Genomic DNA, 21,029 nt, shown 5'->3' on the forward strand with positions numbered 1-21,029 from the left:
TGGGATCATAATTGATCAACTCACTGGTGAGCTGAAACAACAATAATTAGCGCGTTCAACACTTGTACACGTGACAATTTTATACATTTGGCTATGTTGGGTGGTGGAGGGTCTTATGACATAAATTTGACCAGATCATTGTGGCTTCACTCAAAAAACTATGATAAATTATAAACCAGATAGAAACCATTCCTGTGTGACGATCAACCAATGGCAGAAGTAGCGAGAGCTGAAGAATGGCAGAAGTAGCGAGAGCTGGAGAATGGCAGAGGTAGCGAGAGCTGGAGGATGGCAGAAGTAGCGAGAGCTGGAGGATGGCAGAAGTAGCGAGAGCTGGAGGATGGCAGAAGTAGCGAGAGCTGGAGGATGGCAGAAGTAGCGAGATCTGGAGGATGGCAGAAGTAGCGAGAGCTGGAGGATGGCAGAAGTAGCGAGAGCTGGAGGATGGCAGAAGGCGCCAACATGTTTCACTCTCACTGCGGTTACTTTTAGGATTAATTCGTGCATGGCTACCAAGTACTCAAAATGTATTTACTAGCACAGGTACCACTTATACACATGCAAAAGTTATTTGAAATTATAAATCTGCCATCAAAAAATGTAAATTCATTAAAGTTGAATTTCTAAATTATGATTAACGGAGAATTCTCAAAATCAACAAAAAACACTGAGCGAAGACCCCGGGGCCGGCCCGGGACACGCTGGCGGGACTATGTCACTCAACTGGCCTGGGAACGCCTGAGAATTCCCCAGGAAGAGCTGGAGTCTGTCGCCAGGGAAAGGGAGGTCTGGATCGCCACGACTCAACATGCTGCCAAAGCGACCTTCACCAGGACAAGCGGATTGAGAAACAAACGAACAAAAATCCGTTCAACAATTAATTTAATTATTGAGCCATTTGTAACTATGCATGTTGATTGTCTAATTTAAACAATGCTACGTAAAGTAAAATAATGTGTTTTTTGTGAATTACACCAAAATTAAAAACCTAAAACACAGTTATATGTGATTGTCTTCACATGATTCTTGAATTCAAACTCTACACCAAACCCCTTCAGCTATACATTTAAACAAAATTGGACATCAGTGATTATTGTGAAAATAAACATAAGTCCTGGAGACTATTTTTTTTATATATACATTTGAATGAATATTGTTGTGAAATTGATTAACGGACATTTGTTAATTCGAAAATGGGTTCGTTTAAGTCAGAGGATGGGTGGGTGATTATTGTGTTTCAAAAGGTTTTGGGTTCATAAGAAAACATTGTGGAGTGACCATCTGGAACAAGATGAATGTATTATAAAACCACACTCAAACAAGTGGTTAAAAGTTTCCTCGTCTTCTGCAAATGAGTCTGCCTATTAAAAGTATTCATTAAATGATGTCATTTATGTTCTCCCCCTCTGCTGTATGGATTTTCTATGGGTTTCTCCCATAGCTAAGCACATAGAATGTCATTGGTATTGGCCAATCATGTCAATTCAGGACCCTCATTAATTTCATGTCCATCAAACCAACTTCGATAAATCATGACTATTGGGGACACAAACTCGCACACGGTCAGTACTGATGCTTAAATCAGCAGCTGTTATCCATCGCTCCTCTGACAGATAATGCTGGAGCTCTTGAGCGAGGCATAGTCTTTGTGCTTTTCCAAGGTACATATTATAGTATTTTAAATACGGTATATGAGCTCTAACAAACCACAAGAGCTGAAATTATGACTGTGTTTTGGTGAAATTTGACCAATCGCAAGCGATGACCTCGCTTCCCTAAACGGGAGCACTTGCAATGCTGGTTCTAGAGTGGAGGCACATGTTAGAATGGGTCAATGGGAGGCCGGGCGAGCACATTCAGCCCACACAGGCAGAACAGATTACATCATTTATGGGTCACGTAATGCATAGCTTTCCTGATTTTATGGTTTCATGATATGAAGAACCTTGACCTGTTGCAAGCGAAACATTTCATCTGCTAAATTTGGTTGTAAAATATTGTTCTTTAACTCACTGGTGAGCTGAAACAATAACTGGAGAGTTAAACGCTTGTGTACGTGAACATTACGTTTGTTTGGGTATGTCGGATGGTTAAGGGGATACGAACATTTTTTCAACCTATTACATGGCCTAACCTCAAAAATCAATCAAGGATCATATTGGCTGCAAAAACCTATACCTTTTAAGTGTTAATAAGTTAACGCTATTGAGCCAATAACTCAATATATTCGATAGTACATCAAACAATACTTCTGAAAAACATTTAGATGTGTATACTCATTGGGCAAATACAACACTGTATCCATTGCCTCGATGACTGCAAGGAGTGTAACAGTCACTCTCCACCGCGCAACGACCTTCAACATGGCCAAGGTTACGAACCAGTGTACCAGTATAACGCACCGGGAACTACCAATACTCCAATGGTCAGTTCTATGATTCAGGTTTAAAATCAACCACATTTTTGTCAAATCGCAGCACCAAGAGATAACACTCTGTGGTGTATTAAGTTTCACAATTATGGAGACCCCATTTGAAAAATTATGCCCAATGCAGTATTGCAGCTTGTAAGATCTTCACTGCAGGCTGACCCAAAAGCAATACTCTGCCCCCAGTTGGGAATGCATTGTAGTCGAGTTAATTCACAATGCCTTGTTTATACTTATGTTATCGAGAACATAATAATTACGTGGCGCTGCAACAATCTGTGACAAGAATTTGTCCAATTGTGCATCTCCGTGACTCTCATAGTTTATCTCTGTATTCGTGTCTGTGTGAAGCTTCAGGTCTGTCTCTACGAGTGTCTCCATATATGTGCGTCTCTGTTAGTGTATTTGGATGTGTCTGTCTCAATGTCGGAGTGCCAGTACAATTGGGTCTGTAATTGCATGACCTGCCTAATATTGTGGGTTTGTGTATGCATTACCTAATATTATCTGTGGGTTTGTGTGTATTCGTGGCCGAGTCGGTGTATTCGGGTATGTTTGTCTGTGTGTTTCCATATCTGCGAGAGTGTTCGAGTCTATATGTCCGGTCCACTGATTCTGGCTCCAGTCATCATTAAGGGTGGCCAGTCCTCCACTCGAGGCAAGAAACTGCTAATCAGGGAGTGACTTTGCTTCAGAGCAAAATTATGACGGAGGTGTGGGAGCATGGAGGCGTGGTGTGGGAAGCTGCGAGTCCCAGGATGTTGTGGTGATAAATAGTTGTGGTGGTAGCCTATGCTCCCACCAAAAATGAAAATCCTTGGAGGGATGCAGACAAGGGCGATGAGTCGGATGTATGCTCTGATCTCCTATCCCAAGTGCTGGCTAACGTGGCTTCTCGGGATAGTCAACTTATTGGAATCATTTAATGCCCGAGTGGGTTATGATGCAGGCACGTGGGCCAGAGTAACTGGAAGGCATGGGCCAGATTAGCTCAATAACGGTAGGAGGCTGCTAGACTTATGTGCAGGTCATGGGTTTGTAATTACCAAAACACTGTTCCACACATCGGTGCATCCACACATCATGGATGCACGCCGGGTCCAAGGAAACACATTTGCTGGACTACATAGTTACGGAGCAGTGAATACAGGCACATGTCCTCGACACCAGGACCTATCGTGGAGCTGATATACCCACTGAACATAGACTTGTCAACTGTAAGATGCGCCTGCCATTCTGGGGTGGTGGGCATCCACACAGGACCACATTCAACCCCACAATAGCCTTGGCTAGCTGATGAAAGTTGCAATATTTTCATCGTGTCCAACTGGGGTTGGCATCATCCCTATCTCCTGATGCCGTGAGGAAATGGCTGCATTGGGGATACGGTCAAAATCTCCCCAGAGACCCTGGCTAAGAGGTGGTGTTCCGGCTAGCTGAGAAAAAACGACAGGCCCACTCCCACCATCCAACGTCCAAGAGTGAGGTTTACCACAACCTTTGCGCAGGGGTTCGAAAAGCCGTTTGGCAATGCAAGGATGAGTGGTGGTCACGGATTGCCGAGATGGGAAAATGCTTCAGTCGTGCAAAACCACAAGGAACTTTATAATTCCATAAAAAAAAGTAATCCGCTTGTTGACCATGCTGGGGCCTGCTGTACCTCAAAATTTGGAGGAAGTAGCTGGAGTGTTTGGCTAATGTGCCATCTGTTTAGGAAGTGTGAAAGGCTATCCAGAGCCTCAGACAAAGTCAAGCGCTGGGCAGAGATGACTTTTCAAGCGCATTGCCGAGGGTGGTGTTTGCGTGCTGGCTGCCCTTTGTGACACTATTACAGTTGTCTGGACCACAGGACGGGTTACGTAGGATTACAATGATGCCCTGGTTGTCCTCAAAAAGGGGGACACGCACTGACTTTAACTTTCGGGGCATCTCCCTCAACGTGCCGAGAAAGGCATTGGTAAGGATACATCATGGGATTTCCTTTGCCAGTATCAAAATATGAGAATAGGTTTTCCCCTTTTTTCTGGCAACAAAACAGGTGTTAAGATGTTAAAACACCAAACTTAAACCTTTTACAAGGAATCATGTCTGCATTAACCACATATACTTGTGATCAAAATGCAAACAAAAACATACTCCGATAGTATATGCATTGTCTTTGAAACTGATTGGTCCACGCCTTTTGGCGTCCCATGGTCTAACCGTTTGAGACTAGTTTCTCTACTTGGGTCGTGTGCTTTACGACCAGCTCTGGTTTGGCAGCAAAGGTCTCACTCCGAATCAGCAGAGCGGCATTGTTTCATCAGCGGGATAACGTTGTGTGGAAGCTACCTGGTCTATTGCTCAACACGAAGCTCCAGGTTTTCTCGGCCATTCCGTAGCTATGCTTACAAAACGTGGACACCTGGAATGGAACATCTGCGCCGTTTAGAAACATTCGAGCTGGTTTAACCAGGCTGGATTGTGTAAGCTCACAAATTCTTGAGATCTGAAGCAAGGCTGCGTTGGCTGGGTCATATACCCCCGCATGCCCAGCCACCGCTTGCCCAAGCAGCTTGTTTAATCGGATACAGGCTAACCGGACATGGCATGGGACAACGAAGAGATGGACTAATGTGGTAAACGATGAAATGGAGCTTAGTGGACTTGAGGAAGAGTAATACCAGCAAAGTCAAGATCGGCCTCCATGGAGGAGAGTCATGAAGGACGCTGCTGGGCAATTAGGCAATTACCCTCCTACAATAGCAGAGGGCAGAGGAGCGACATTTACAAAGAGCGGAGCGACATTGACAATGAGCAGAGCGCCGAGTGGCTAAAAAACAGCAAGTTGACAGTAGGGAGCACAGGTGGTGTATCTGCCCCTCATCTCAGTCAACCAATGGCACCTGGGCCTCTCCTGTGACGTGCCAGCCAGCCTTCGATACTTCGCGTGACCTCAAACTTCACCTAGCCTGGCACAAGCAGCAGGGTGACGTCACCACGACTTAGTGGCGATTGGCAGCTGTTGTTTCCATGACTGTGGATCTGTCTCTCCGTGTCTGTCATCATATCTGTGTTTGAGTGTATTTTTCTGTGTGGCCTTCACAGGTGCTACTCGCTAACAGCACTTTCCCCAAAAGTATGTTTAGGCTATATGGGGGATCGTTGTGTTTGTTGCATCTCTCTGTGTCCGTCTCTGTGTGCCTCCCGTCTGTCTGCTCAACTGTGCATGCACGACCGAATAATTTGAGAAGTCTAGAGTTGGAGGATGAAAGCTGTCTTGCACTCTGCCACGACCAATGAAGAGAAGAGGGTGGGACGCTTTCCTCTGATTCTGAAAATACCATAGCATACCTGGGCCTTTTGCGCGGCATGCCTGTGAATCACTGCAGTATTGGTGCTTCATAGGCTCTAATTTCGCCTACAAATGTAATCCAGTGGTGGCAGCATGTGAATTCCATCACCATGGTTGCATTATGGGGTTGAATGCCAAACTCAACCACTACTCTGACATCGTGCTCCAACCCTTTGTATTCTTACGTATGCATACTTACAGAGTGCTATCGGCGTTGGTCAAACATCCCAATATAGGACCAGAGAGTTTGGACAATTATTGGCTTCGGTTCTGGCCGCCTTCCCGCTTGTCTGGATTCCCGTGCCTCTCCATAATCTCTCCCGAGAGTGAGCACATGAAAACTGTGTGCATTACACATTCTAAATTATTTGTGGTTACTTTGCATTGGTTGTAGGTTTGTTTAGATTAAAAATGACAATGACCGTGCTTCAATATACATGCCGAAGAATATAAACGAAACACTACTTTGGCTGAGACAATACACAGCGTGTAACAAACACTTGCAAAACACTAACCGTAACAAAGAGGCTGCGACTCCCAGCCTGTGACAAAAGGCCTCCGTGTCACTACTGAATGTTTTGTTACAAACATAAAAAAAATCATAAATTTGTAACTCTACACACTACACTACATGTAAACATTGTATGCATTGGCATTGTTGGTAAATATATTACACAATGTCAACGTTACACCAGTGCTTTCTAAAGCTCAATGTAGTATTTCTGCTAACAGCAGTTTATAGCCAAGAACCAGCTGAGGAATCGAAGTTGTAATCTCAATAAATAATCAAGACAATATGCCTCCACATATCCGTCTTTCCAGATGAAAAATCCAAGTATTTGTTTACACATTTGCCACACGGCCTTCTGGGAGACCATATTCACAGCATTCGTTCAACATAAGCAAACGATGGGCCGGTTTCAACATTTAGTGTCTCATCAGCAAGCTTAGAACGCATTGGCATAACGTGCTTGCCGTCAGGCGTATAGGCAAGGACCCTTTCTATTAGATATGGGTTCTACTTCGATGCAAACCATACAATATGCAACAATCATTAGCATGGCAGTTCATCAACATTGGTTCAAGCAAGCTCGACTGCTGATGAGACAATGTAAAAACCAGTCTGGAGTATGCATGTGTTGGATATATGCTCCTGAAATTATGCACTCCTAGAAGGAAGGTCGTGTGGCTGATGGGATGTCTAAAGAAAACTTGAATTTGTATGTGGAGGGACATGTGTATCGTATTGGTGTATTGCCTGCTTATTTATTTTTATTACTTTTATAATCTCAATGTTCCCTTGACGTGCATCTTCAGCGCTTGTGCTGCCCTCGTGCGAAGTGACAGCTGAAGTCGTAGCGATCGTGGCAGCAGTAGCCACAAACATTGCACTGGAAAGGGTTCTCATAGCCATGGCAGCCCATGTGAATGGTGTAGAGTATATTGTCTGGGAAGTATATGTCACAGTGAGGGCACTGGTGGGCCTCTGTGTCAGCCTGGTTTGTGAGGGCCGGGGGTCCACGCATGGGTGAGAGACGCCCCCCTTGGGGGCAGGAGCCGGGAGTCTGGAGTACGGGCAGGGCGGGTGTGCTCCGGTGGCTCCCCGTGCTGCTCGGCGTGTTGGCTCTCAGACTCATCTCACTGCTGCTCGTCAGTCTGATCGGGCTGCACCCACTGGGAGGGTGGTGCCCACTCTCCTGCTTGTTCGGGTACGGTGATGTCTGCCTCGAAGAGGGCTGCGAGTGATGATGCTGCTGCTGGTGGTGGTGGTGGTGCTGGGCTGAGTGATGAGACTGGGGCTCTGGGCTAGAATGAGCTGGAGAATGCTCCTGGGCTAGACTGATGGATGCAGCGACCACTGGACCGTTTGCAGGCATTTCCAAATTGTGCGCTGCGTAAAGGTGTTCCATTATTTTTCCATCCCGTTCTTGCAACGCCAATCCATCCTTGTTGCCGTCTTCGATGAGCTGTCCGGTTTCGCTGCAGATTATCCCTTGCGTCTCGCTGCAGTCCAGCTCCTCCTGCTCGTTGATCCTCCCCGTCTCGCATATGTTCCCGGCGCGACCGCGTTGGTCGGCGTGCGCCGTCTGAGTACCGCGAACTTCACCAGACACCAAGCAGGAAATCTGCCCGGCCAGAGCCGACAACTGGCTGAGCGGCGTCTCCTCACTCATTTCCGGGGCGACGCCGCCGTCGGAGAGAGAACTGTAGTTCCGCATACTCGGAGCCAGGTCATCCCCGTGAAATCTCGCATTGGACTGCGGTGCAATGGAACCGTGGCCCATGCCCACCATGGTCGGTGGGCTCATGTTGAGGCTCAGGCTCGCACGTCGTCCTCCGTAACCGCCTCCGCCGTGCTGATGCAAGTTGTACGAAGACGCGGACGACAGCGAGCCCGAGTGCCCTGGGTAGGCGTGATGAGCCCTGCGCACGAACGCTGCCCCAAGTCCCAGCAAGCTGCGGCGGTTGGCCAGGATCCCTCGCTGGGCGAGACCCGAGAGGCCAACCAGGCCCGAGGTCTTGTGGCGGCGCCTGCGGTGGTGGGAAAGATTGCTGCGGTCGCTGCAGCGGAACGAGCACAGGTTGCACTTGTAGGGCTTCTCCCCCGTGTGCGAGCGCATGTGCGCCTCCAGGTGGCGCACGTAGGCCGAGGCGAAGGAGCACAGGTGGCAGCGATAAGGCTTCTCTCCTGCGCAAACAAAGCCGACGGTCACAGCAAAGAGAAAGGGTGGGGAAACACGTTCAGTTGGGCGGCAGGGTGGAGTAATAGTACCACTTGTGCTCGACAAGAAGTTCCTGGGTTCGATTCCTTACTCGGGCGACATTCTCCCCATGCATTTGCTTCAGTTTTGGTGAGGAATATCTGCGGAGGAAAATTACTGTTAACTTCCCCACAAAAGCGGTAATCATTGTATAGACCCCAGAGGGCGTATGGGCTGAATCAACCGCCGATCAGGATTTGAACTTGCAGCCTTCCGATTGAGAGCCGCTTGCTCTACCGCTCAGCCACATGGCCGGTTTAAAACAATGGCACCCACAACAGGGTAGTCGGAGCCTGGGTGATGTGACGATTACTACAGAAAAGGCTCTTGGAGGCCAAAAGCATCGACAAGCACTGGGACGGAATGGCTGCACCTGGTGCCTTCTTCCAGCCACCTCCCTATTGTATACAATATAAATTCAGAATTTCTGTATAAGGCAGTCCTCGACTTACAACCATAATTCGTTCCTGGGACTCGTTCCTAAGTTGAACGGTTTGCAAGTAGGGAACACTGTGCTGTATTTAAATGCCCCTATGGTCAGTGTTTTGAAATGGGTTACGGTTCAACAAAAAAGGGAAGCATTGTTAAAGTCATGAGAAGAAATGTTGTAAATTTGCATGTAAGTGTAAAAAATAAACTAAAGTAACAAATAGAAAAAAAATCTGTTTAATTTTCACTTACCTTGAGTCCTGATGCTGGCTTACTTATTGGAAGCGGCACAATGAGTAACCACAATTGCACATACACATACAAAGACAGACAAGAAAAAGACACACGCAGACAAGACAAAGACACAAAGACAGACACATACATGGGCCACGCGCATGCACAGACACACATTACAACGATAACGATCCCCAGATAGCCGAAACAGACTGTTGGAGCAAGTGCTGTTCGCGAGCAGCACCTATAATAATAATTTACATTTATTTGTAAGACGCCTTCCACTAATGTCTCAAGACGCCTTGTAAGAATAAGGATAGGCCAAGAGAGCAGAAGCTAAATAGAATAAACTGATTTAATAAAATGTGTTTTAAGATGAGATTTAAAAGGCTGGCATGGCACACGAGGGAGTGAGTGGTCAGCAGCATGCCTGGCTGCCTTTGTCTCCCCAATGGCGATGTTTACACACCACCAGGTACTCAGCCTCATTTGAGGCTGAGTTGACCTAGGGGAGGCCCAGAACCTGGTCAGATAATCATCTCCGGTGTTGGCCGTGAACGGGAATGGAACTCGGGTTGCCGCTTTCGTAGTGCAGCGCGCTAACAGCTACACACACTTTCACACACAAACACATACCTCTCAGTTCATGTGCAGTAGCAACACATTAACTGATTTAATCGCTCTGTCTACTCGCTGGCTGCCACTCCGTTATTCTTGACCAGTGGCCATTGTCACTTATAGCCATGACGTGTCCTGCACAAGTCCACTCTTCGCAACAGGTGTGCCGTGGCAAAGTCCTAGGTCTGCCGCAGAATTATTGGAATTAGAATATGAAGCCCCCACCCCCACCTCCCGTCCCCTCGTCTCCATTTGTTGCAGCACAGCAGCAGATAGATGTCAGCCCCACCCCCGGCCCATTGAACTCCCTCAGTTGCAGAAGTGTAGACAAGCAAATAGACGTGGAGACAAACGCACAGAACATGGAGACACAAATACACTCACGCAGTTGGGCAATTTTTTTGTCACGGAGTATAAGCAAGGGATTTCGAAATATGTCAGCTACAAAGCAGTCCCATCCCATCTGTCCAAGCCCACAGTGATTTTTTTTTGGTTCGGTGTGCTGAGAAGATCGGGCACAAGTGTGTTCTGTAGAATGAGAAAGGTTGAAAAACGCTGCTCTAACCCACGAGGAAAATAACAAGACTACTCGCGGGCAAAGCAGAGCGAGTGAGGCGTGCGCTCTGTGTGTGCAGCTGTCATGCTCTGTCGCCGTGCCCACCGGTGTGGGTTCTCATGTGTTCCTCGAGCCGCGCCGTGCCCTTGCACGCGTAGTCACAGTACTTGCACTTGAGCTTCCCGTCCTGCGTGCGCTCGTAGCCGTCGAGCGGCAGCCCGAGCCCATCCTCCAGGCAGCCCTCCATCTTGTCCGCCAGGGCTGAGGGATCGCCCACTGCATCACACGAATTAGAATTTGTTTACATTTATAATATCAATAGCAATCTTTGCATTTACATGACGCCTGCTTAAATGTGTCAGTAAACCAAAGCTCCTGACATCACACCTCATCTCATTTCCATGGGGACCACCAGTAATTGCAGTACAGCGCAAGGTGATGATTCAGTACCAGCCTGCAAGTGGGCATTCGACCACTAGTAGGGGGCGACGATTTCTACGCGTAAAGTCAATTGAATAAATTGCGGTGCCAGTTTTCGGATTTCAAAAATTTAGACCACACTGGCACACAATGGCCTACTCATTTCGACTTTCATCAGGGGATCTGTAATGTCTGCTATTGGTAGTATTTTGCAGTTAATCTACACCGCAGTAATAACCAGGGCTGCTTGCAGGAATCGAATTATGAACCTCTGAAACAAATGGCGAATGCTATTGCTAGACCACGTCACGGCCCAAAGTTTATAAATTAGAAGTGAGGTGAGAAGGAAAGGGAGAACTCCGTAACTCTGTACTCGAGTCCAACCTCAAGATGCTCACCTCCATTGAGAGGCTCTGGATCTGTCTCAGAACCAATGGAACCTGAGATGAGATTGACCTGGTTGGTCTGCTGAGTGAGGTACTCCTGGAAATCTTTGACAAAGTCCTGGGGCGGATCTCCCGTGTCCCCATCCGCCTCCATCTTTACGGTGACGGTGGCAGCCGCCATGTCTGCCATTGTGGTTGTGAATCTGTAATGAACACACACCACCACAGCAGGCCCAACAACAATGTTTCTGCTATTAAAAGAAAAAAAGACTTAACTGGGCATCGCCAATGAGATAAAATCCCTAGCTGGTATTCAACAAACCTGTGAAATGTGCAACACCTGTGAAATCTGCAAACTATCCCAGCCTGACCATGTCAATATTGAAAGTAAGTGGTTACCTGCTCTGAGCATTGGGGAAATGGTGCTCATGTCCTGATCATAGCGATGAGCTCAAGGTGGGAATTCCACGTTACTATGGCTGGAGCCCCATAGGACAAGATGATTAATTTAAATTCAGTGCAGGGAACAGTGTACTGTGAAATATTAATGTAGCAATCTCCTACACCTTTGTCAATGGCCAATGGAATGTCATCCCACCACTTGAGGTATCCAATTCATTACAGACGGAAGGGTTAGCTCTGGAACGAACTTTACAGTTTTCCTATGCTGTTGCTGAAGGTACACAAAAAGTGGAAAATTATTTATGCAGATGTTTTATTTTTTTAACAGGAGTGCAAGGGAAGACAGAAAGTAAAGTGCTTATGGATAGGATGCCAATTTGGCTATTTTATAATTTAAACAGCGTATAAACCGGTACCATTGTGTTGTAGCATACAGTATGTTATCAAAAGTATGTTATCCTACTCTACTATCACCACTCGCATCGCACTAACCACCCCCACCACAACTCACATCGCACTCTTCTCCACCACCACAACTCACATCGCACCCTCCACCATCACCACAACCATCAAACACCACCACCATCACTACCAAAACCATCACCACCCACATCGCACTCTCCACCACCACCATCAACCACTGCCATCACCACTCACACCGCACTCTCCACCACCATCACCATTCACATTGGACTCTCCACCACTCACACCGCACTCTCCACCATCAACACAAACTCCACCACCATCATCACTCACATTGCACTCTCCTCCAACACCACCACCACACACACCGCACTCTCCTTCATCACCACTCACACCGCACTCTCCTCCATCATCATCACCATTCATATCGCATTTCCCACCACCATTACTACTCACATCGCGCTCTCCACCACCATCACCACTCACATTGCAATCTCCTCCACCATCATCACCATCACCACTCACATCGCACTCTCCTCCACCACCATCACCACCACCACCACCACCAAAAAACAAAGATCTCCCGTGTAGCCTTAACATACTGTTGGGGCAAGTGCTGTTAACGAGTAGCGCCTATGAAGGCCGGCACGACATACAATGGGGGTGGATGCGTCAACACCACGCCCGGCCGCCTTTGTCTTCCCAGTGGCGATGTTTACACACCGCACCAGGTACTAATTTGAGGCCGAGCCGACCTAGGGGAGGCCCATGACCGGTTCAGATAATCGCCACTGGTTGGCCGTGAGCGAAAATCGAACCCGGATGGCCCAGTTCGTAGCGCAGCGCGCGACCCGCCACACGACCGCTCCACCATCACCAACATCACCACCACCATCATCACCACCATCATCATCATCACCACCATCAAACACCACCACCATCAAACACCACCACCATCACCACTCACATCGCGCTCAACACCACCATCACCACCAAAACCATCACCTTCACCACCATCACCACTCACATCGCACTCTCCACCACTATCACCACCACCACAAACACCACCACCATCACTACCAAAACCGTCACCACTCATATCGCACTCTCCACCACCATCACCACTCACATCGCACTCTGTACCACCATAACCATCACCTTCACCACCATCATCACCCACATCGCACTCACCACCACCATCACTCACATCGCACTCACCACCACTATCACCACCACAATCACCATCACCACCCACATCGCACTCACCACCACAATCACCATCACCACCGCCACCACCATCACCACCAGAATTACCATCACCACTACCACCACCATCACCACTGTCACCACCACCGTCACCACCATCACCACCGCAATCACCACCACCACAATCACCATCACCACAATCACCATCACCACAATCACCACCATCACAATCACCACCACCGTCACCACCACCGTCACCACCACCGTCACCACCATCACCACCGCAATCACCACCACCACCGTCACCACCATCACCACCGCAATCACCACCATCACAATCACCACAACCACCATCACCTCTCTCACTTTGGTCTCCGCTCCCTGCTCGCCTCTTTCTCCTGCGCCGGGCCGCGCCTCAGGGTACGCGGTGAATCGCGCCTCGCGTCACGCCACCTCACGCAGCAGGGTCCGCGATAATTTACTCCACAGAGGCCAACGTCATGCGCCCTGACTAACCCCGCCACCCACCTCCCTTGGCTCAAAGCTTTTGTTACCGCACGAATTCATGTGCTTTGGGTCTTTCGGTACGTAGATAGGTAAAAAAAACCTAAAATATTAATTTTTTAAATAGTTTTTTGTTATTTTATTTGAACCTATTTACGTGACTTTACCGAAAGACCCAAAGAACATGTACCCCCCCACCAACTCAACTAGGCGATATGTTAACTCCCATGCCAGGTGTGCAGGAGGTCGTGGGCATCGATCCCGACCCTGACGATGCCTGCTGCTGTGTATTTGGAGTTTGAGTGTCTCTCTCTCCCCGCGGTCGCGTGGATTTTTGTCCGGGTCCTCCGGGGTTTCCCTCCGCATTTAGAAACACGCGTTTAGGGTTTATGGCTGCTATAAATGTCCATATAAGCCACTTCGTTGAGCTATCATTTGTGACCAAGTTGCTTCTGAAACATAACTATATAGCTCAGTGGGGCTTTACCTAGTAAAATAAAATACTTTTAAGAATAATGATTAAATAATTATTAAAGTATTTAGTTTAGTTAAAGGTAATCATAAACACAATATTTTGCAGTCTTTTGAAATACGTGGTCAACCAGGTTCAGTGTCTAACTGTGTTGTGGGCCGACTGGGTTGCATCGCATTACATTTCTAAGGTTTGCTGAGTTCGCGTCTCCCATCTTCTTGCTGTATTTGCCTCCGTGCAGTTTGCCGTTCTCTGTGTGCTCTGTGTGTGATGTCCCTCTGTGTGTTCCCTCGCTGTGTGGTTTACGCCATTTTCATCTGAGGACGAGTGCTTGTGTTGCGTTCGCAACGTCGTGATTTATTTTGTTTTATTTCTACATACGTGACTTTACCGAAAGAACCAATGAGTAAAGTAATCATCATTAACTCATCCAATATCAAATTAGTAAATGCAGATGCACGAAGTAGTTGTTAGACTTCTTGATGAATGGACTTTAATCACAGTCTGGTACCCTTATTGGCAGTTAATGGACAGGCGTCTTGCCCTTGCAGGAGTCGTTGCACCCTGTCTCGACTGCTGAAGTGCAGATCCATGTGAACAGCGCGATGCTACCGCGACACAGCCACACGCCAGCTGTGACAGCTAGCAGCTTGACGGACGACGGCCCCGTCACAGCGATGGGCCATTGATGAGAGCACAGCAGCGGTGGTACTCTATCAGGGCTGAACTCTGACGGTGTCGACACGGCTCTCCTCGTGGGTTGATACAGCACAGCACTCTCTCCCCATCACGTGACAGCTGTGCATATATCTTTAGAATGATAGTCCACGGACTTGTAGTTATAAAGTGACTATTTATCTCGTGTGGATTACGGCTTGCGACTCGATTTGCACAGTTTAGTGCAGACGGTATTCCCTTTGTGGATCTTCTCCTTGAGTCGCACTTACCTCTGCTTATGCACCAACGAGCCTTGCGGCAATGCCCTCTGCTGCCCACAACGCAGTCTGTTGTCCTGTCACCTCTATTTAAATCGATCCGCAGAGTTCACCATGTCACGAAAGGAATGGCTTATTTGACATTTAACGCAGTTGCCAAGCAAAGACCCCAACAGCAAGCGGTCGGCAAAAAACAGCAAAGCATCAGTAGATAATAGTTCAAGCGATCTTGAATTGAGCAAGATTATCAGATGCCCCTCATGCAACTCCGAAGCGCCATCAATCTGGTTGCATTGGATTGCTGCAGCCAAGTGGCTGAGAACTAGGTCCTTCAAATCCCCGGAAAGCCCGGAGAGATGACTGGAGGTAGACACCAGAGTGGCTTAAGCAGTGGCTGTCGCCAGACTCCACAATGCCTGTGTAATAAAAGACTCCGTCAGGCACTGCTGGTCTCTGTTGGTCTTTTATTTAGGTTCTTTCTCCGCACCCCGCTGGTCCCCTCCGCGGAGCAGCGTCTCCTCCACTCCCGCACTCCGCACACCACTGGCCGACGGCGTGCTGAAGGTCCCTCGGCCACGTGGCCGATGGCGCGGATCTCCTCTCACCACCCAACGTGGCTCAGCCTCTTAACCTCCCCAACTGACCTTGATCTCTTCCGGGCTCCCACTTATATCCTCTCACCCCACGTGACCCTGACTCCTCCCCTTCCAGATCGTCAGATCCGGCCTTCCCGTACTGCCCTGCTGGCTCCACCCCCATTCACCTCGCTTCCCATTGGAGCCGAGGTGAACGGCGGCTCCTCCCACATGCCCCCCAGACCGGGCTCCGCCCCTCAATACCCCGGGCCGTGTGATTGGGCCAGAGCCCAGCAGGAACCCCATTTATGCTCGCATTACACCTGTTTGAGTTGGGACTCCTCAAACCCGTGTGGTCGGCTTGATTTTTTTTTATGATACTGTTTCCTAACTTTTATTCTTCTATAGAATATTTGCTGTTATTGGAAACATTGTTGTGGTTTCATGTTGGTTTTGCATTGTGTTGTTCATTGAATGCATGATACGGATCATGCTATTCATATAGAGCTCAGGGTCTGCCACGTTGTTTGTAGAGCATATAAAGTGATAGGGAAATTAAGACCACATGTTCCTATACGCTGTTGTCCAGTAGCACACTTGTAGCACAAGAGTGCTTTTCACTCAATGAATTCCAATTGTTGCTGTAGACGAGTTTAATTTTGTGGATAAATGTTCAACCACCTGAACAGGGATTAACCAATACGTTTGCAGCATTGTTAAATTAAGGGAGGGAGATTGGGGTTAGAGGGGCAAAATATGATTAGTCAACTGGTACCGCAGACATCCAATTGGGGGGGGGATTTTTTAAAATGAGGGACAGAGGTGGGGGCCAGGAGGTGGCAGAACAATGTTGGTGTGGCTGCCACGGGGAGCAGAGAGGTTGCAATTTACTTAGGTCTACTTATTCTGATGGACCCACAGAGACCCACTGTTGGGGGTAAGTCACTGTTCGCAAGTATCTATGAAGGTTGCCACAACACACGAGGGAAGGTGGGTGGCCAGCACCACACCCGGCCGCCTTTGTCTCCCTAGTGGCGATGTTTACGCACCACACAAGGTACTATAATAGTCAATGGTGTTGGCCGTGAGCAGGAATTGAACTCGGCTACGCCAGGTTCCTAGTGCAGCACACTCACCACTACACTACCGCCCTCCACACTCCCAGGCACGCACAGATACCCACACAAGAAGCTAAACTCCTCGTCCTCAGATCTAGTGTACGGTCCAGATCTAGTGGGGGGGTAGGGGAAATAATTTATGAGTTTTCCAATAATTTCTTCCCATTTCCAGCCCTGAGTTTCCATAGAGTTGAAATTTATTAAATGTGTAGTGGGTACAGATGGAGACCGAGACTTCTTCTTGGAGGCAACACGATTATTCAATAACAGCCCTGACACAAGGGATAGTTACTCTAACACGCGGGTGGCTATCTCGGACCGGCCCCCAGCTTGGGTCTGGGTCCTGTAGTTGGAGCTCCTCTTCCAGGCGACGAGGTGGGGATCTTCATCCAGAAAACAACAGCCGGTGCCACTCAGGGCTCTGGCTTATATTCCCGGTCTCGGGCTCGCACCGCCCCGGGACACGCCCACCTTTTTGAAGCCTCGAGAAGGACCTGTCCCTGGACCCGTGGTCCCCCCCAGCCCCCTCTTTGGGGGTCCCGGGGTCTGTACCCCGAGACCTCCGGGTTCAACCAGAGTGCCATGGCCCCTCTCAACCCCGTACCGTCCCTGGCTCTCTTCCGCCCCCTATCTTCCCGGGGCTGGCACTACACCCAGAGCGCAGTGCCATTCGTAAGCCACTCGCAGGGATATCTGCGACGCCAACATTTCGCCACCCGCTTCACACATTATCGTGCAGTGACATCCAGCAATGTCAGTACACAAATGTAGTGACATACTAGGCGCCACTAGAGGGCAGCCATAGTACCCAGTAACGGGGGGTGCTGTAGGGGCATGGCCCTGGCAACGGTGAGAAAGAGCGCGTGAGGACGTGGCCTTTGATGAACCCGGGAGGACACGTGACCGGACGAGGTGGAAGGGGCTACCCCCCCAAGGGGGGCGAGAGGGACACGTGATGGGGAACCAGAGCCCTCGAGAAGAATCTGGATTGGGGCGTGGCCAGGGGCGGAGCCACGCCAGAGCGGATATAAGCCGGGGTGGAGAAGCCGGCAGCGTTACCTTCGTTGGAGTGCTGTCGAAGAGAGATGGGGCCTGCCCGCCAAGTCTTGGATCCTCGGTCTTCGGGCGTGAGAGAAGTCGTCAAGAGCCGGCCAACGTGTTAGCTGGCCCGGCAGTTTATACAGTGTTCCCATGAGTGTTATGGAGCTATCCAGGGTGGTCACCACCCCCAGTCGTTATCCCGTTGAGTGTAGACTTACCTGTTGTGTTAATGAATAAAACGTGTTGCCTCCATACTCAAGAGTGTGTCTCAATAGAACACATGCAATGACGACTTGACACACTTCTCTTGAGATGTCACTTTATTGAAGACATGTTCACTTGACATCAGGCGGAGATCCTACTGCAACAGCCTCGAGTCTTCCGCGCATCTCCCTTATATACCATCCGAGGCCACGCCCCCCTTCTCGATCATTCTCGTAGCCACCAGTCCCTTCACACTCACAACTTATACCCCTGTCATTACCTCCCGTGGCTACTAGTCCCCTCACACCACATGCAGGCTCTATTGTCACTACACAAATAAAGTTTGCACTGGATTAAGGTGATTCCTGTCTTTCCTGGAAATGTATATTATGACAACAACCAGTGTTCACCACGAAGTGGCGGTGATATCACCACTGCGTTTGTGCCAGACTAGGAAAACCTTGAGCCCACTTGAAGTATCGAAGTGCGCTGGCAGGAGGTTAAAGGACAGACTCCGGTGTCATGGGTTAATTGAGATGTGACTGGCAGATGCACCCGGCGTTCGGACACATCGAGTTGCGGCGTTCTCAGTGTTTGTTAATGGGGCGAGCGCTGGCGAAGCTCATGTGATGACTGGATGTGGCGGAATAGAATGGGGAGACCAATAACCTCCCTCGCACTCCCCTGAATAAACAATATATATAACTGACCACGTTTTGGGCAACCAGTTGCCCTTCCTCATATCACATGGGCCAGAGAGCGAGTGGACAGGAAGAGGAGACAATCAAAACTCGTATCTACGACCGCCTAATGACTGCTACCGATGCCAAGTTAATTGGCGACGAGTCTGCACTTATCATGCGCTGCTTGCTCTTCCGCCGTATGCGAATGTGCAGTATATCCCGACAGTCTGCAGCTGCGCCGAGAGCGAATGCAGCAGCGTCTCTCTATCAACGCTCTTTCACTTCTTTGTAGTTTTTCTTCAAATTTTGAAAAATGTTCGCCTTTCGCTCCATCTGAGAAGAGGAAATGTGATGCACATGCAGAAAAGTACTTAAGGACTTTCAAATCTAAGTGTTTGTTTTTACTTAATAAATGTTGATAATGGTGATGTTCAGTTACAATAAATGTTTGTTAGGGTTATTTTCATTTCTTTTGTGGACAATTTTGGTATTTTTATGGTATGTAATGGGTTTACAGGAACGGAACCCTCATGTATAACATTGCGCCTATGGGAAATAAGGCTTCGACTTACGACGTCTTCACTTTCGGCCGTCGCTCAGGAACATATTAGGTCGTAGGTGCGGGGGTCGCCTGTACCTAATACTTATCCAGTCGTTATCTACAGCACAATACGAGGTAAACCTTTCAAACAAGGGGGCGTAACCCTCCCCCGGCAGTGCATCCTGTGCCGAATCCATCACGGAGTAACCTCGACAGCAGCTATTCGACGGCCACGCTTTCATGAGCCAGATGTGTCGGTTGGCCCTGCCCCTCGACCCCGCCAGCCGGCCCCGCCCCCCATAGGCACCTCCCACTGAGACCCCCTCAACTTCCGCCACTGCAAACAGTTCCACGCCACTGGCTGCTCTCCGCTCTCCGCCCCTGCCATGTCTGTGATGTCGTCGCGTCTGCTGCGGTTCGGTGGTCGCGCCGCCTCGCGCGCCCCGCCGCGCCTGGCGCGAGGCGCTGCCGCGGGGACTCGGCCCGGGGAGCGGAGCGGCGAGACGGGAGCGCGGGGAGCCGCGGGCGTCCGGAGCGAGGAGCACGCGCAGCTGAGAAGCGCGTTGCGCAAGGTGCGCGCGCCGGTGTGTGTCTGTGTGTGTGTCAGTGTAAGCGTGTATGCCGGTGTCGGCGTGTGCGTCAGTGTGTATCTGTTCGTGTGTCGGTGTCAGCTTGTGTGTCGGTGTGTGTGTCAGTGTAAGCGTGTGTGCCGGTGTCGGCGTGTGCGTCGGTGTGTGTCTGTGTGTGTCGGTCTGTGTCTGTCTGTGTGTCGGTGTGTGTCGGTATCGGCGTGTGTGTCGGTGTGTGTCCGTGTGTCGTCGGTGTGTGTCGGTGTGTTCGTCAGTGCGTGTGTGTCAGTGTCTAAACGAGTACCTGATGCGGTATGTAAACATCAGCACTGGGGAGACAAAGGCGTCCGGGCTAGCAGCGTGGTTGTTGGCCACATCATCACCCCCTCGTGTGCCGTGCGAGCGGTTCGCAAGCGCTTTCAGCAGCACTTGCCCCCAACAGTCGTTGAAGAACACTACACAGGGGGTTGGGGGATCTTTGTGTCAGTGAGTGTGTTGGCCTCGATGTGAACCTAGTCTGGCACAAACGACGTAGTGACGTCAACCGGTGGCTAATGTCGCCTGTTTGTCACTGTGTGTAGCTGTGTGTCGGTGTGTGTCGAGATGCCAGAGGCAGTCTCAAGGTTAGGGCGCCGTGCGTCATTGTGCACGTGTCTGTGTGGAGTGTTACACGAGCGGCGGGAGGTCTCGCACTTTGTGTGAACTCTTTGTGCTGTGCCAATTGCCTTGGTTGTTTGCGGCCCGTTCCAGGTGGTTAATATGCACTGATTACGAACGTTCTCAGGGAACAGTCAATACGCACAACAGATTTTCTTTTTTACACATCCCATCATCCACACAGCTGTCTGGGAAGTGCGTCAGTAAAACAGCGTTGGTTCAACACAAGTAGACATTGGACCGGTTTCAGCATTCAATGTTTCATCAGCTGCTATGTTGCTTTTCCTTGCTACATTCACTCTTACAAAAGCGACCCATGCAGCTCTCGCTGGTCTTTAATTCATCATTCTGATCTCGAGCTTCCTTCAATATCTCACGCGTGCATGGCTATTATTGTCTTGCTCTCATAGCTTGACCCAACTTGGCACTCTTTGTAGAGTTATTATAATAAATTGAGTTCATTTATGGTTCGCTATGGTTTTTGTGTGTATGCATGTAGTCCACAGTGTGGAATACGTTGAAATCCCCCCCA

At 49.1% G+C, this 21,029-nt stretch overlaps 2 protein-coding genes across 4 annotated transcripts in view; one reads left to right on the forward strand and one right to left on the reverse strand.

Annotated features, from left to right (window-relative positions):
* Window positions 1-4,534: 4,534 nt before the first annotated feature.
* IKZF5 (IKAROS family zinc finger 5) lies at window positions 4,535-13,744 on the reverse strand. 3 transcript variants are annotated; one of them, XM_078867985.1, is made up of 5 exons: window positions 13,565-13,744; window positions 11,180-11,370; window positions 10,467-10,637; window positions 9,206-9,223; window positions 4,535-8,451 (listed from the first exon to the last, which is right to left on the reverse strand). In XM_078867985.1, the coding sequence occupies exons 2-5, from the start codon at window positions 11,355-11,357 to the stop codon at window positions 7,076-7,078; spliced, it is 1,743 nt and encodes a 580-aa protein (XP_078724111.1). In that variant the 5' UTR covers window positions 11,358-11,370; window positions 13,565-13,744; the 3' UTR covers window positions 4,535-7,075. The 3 variants fall into 3 exon arrangements, with proteins under 3 accessions (XP_078724111.1, XP_078724110.1, XP_078724112.1); XM_078867984.1 differs by having other exon boundaries at window positions 13,556-13,611; XM_078867986.1 differs by lacking the exon at window positions 9,206-9,223 and having other exon boundaries at window positions 13,556-13,611.
* A 5,870-nt stretch (window positions 13,745-19,614) lies between these two features.
* Window positions 19,615-21,029, forward strand: part of LOC144941642 (putative acyl-CoA dehydrogenase 6) — a 50,926-nt gene continuing 49,511 nt past the window's right edge. Inside the window, exon 1 of the mRNA XM_078867987.1 lies at window positions 19,615-19,843. Within this exon, the coding sequence (XP_078724113.1) occupies window positions 19,658-19,843 (186 nt within the window). The 5' untranslated portion in view covers window positions 19,615-19,657. The remainder of the gene's footprint in view (window positions 19,844-21,029) is intronic.

This window comes from Lampetra fluviatilis, chromosome 25 (genome assembly GCF_964198595.1).
Source record: "Lampetra fluviatilis chromosome 25, kcLamFluv1.1, whole genome shotgun sequence".
NCBI classification, from domain to species: Eukaryota; Metazoa; Chordata; class Hyperoartia; order Petromyzontiformes; family Petromyzontidae; genus Lampetra; species Lampetra fluviatilis.

Coding starts and splice junctions, on each gene's coding strand:
- IKZF5 (XM_078867985.1), bottom strand. CDS start 11,357: ATGGCAGACATGGCGGCTGCCACCGTCACCGTAAAGATGGAGGCGGAT. Junction 10,638..11,179: donor TCCAGAGCCTCTCAATGGAG/GTGAGCATCTTG, acceptor CGTGTGATGCAG/TGGGCGATCCCTCAGCCCTG.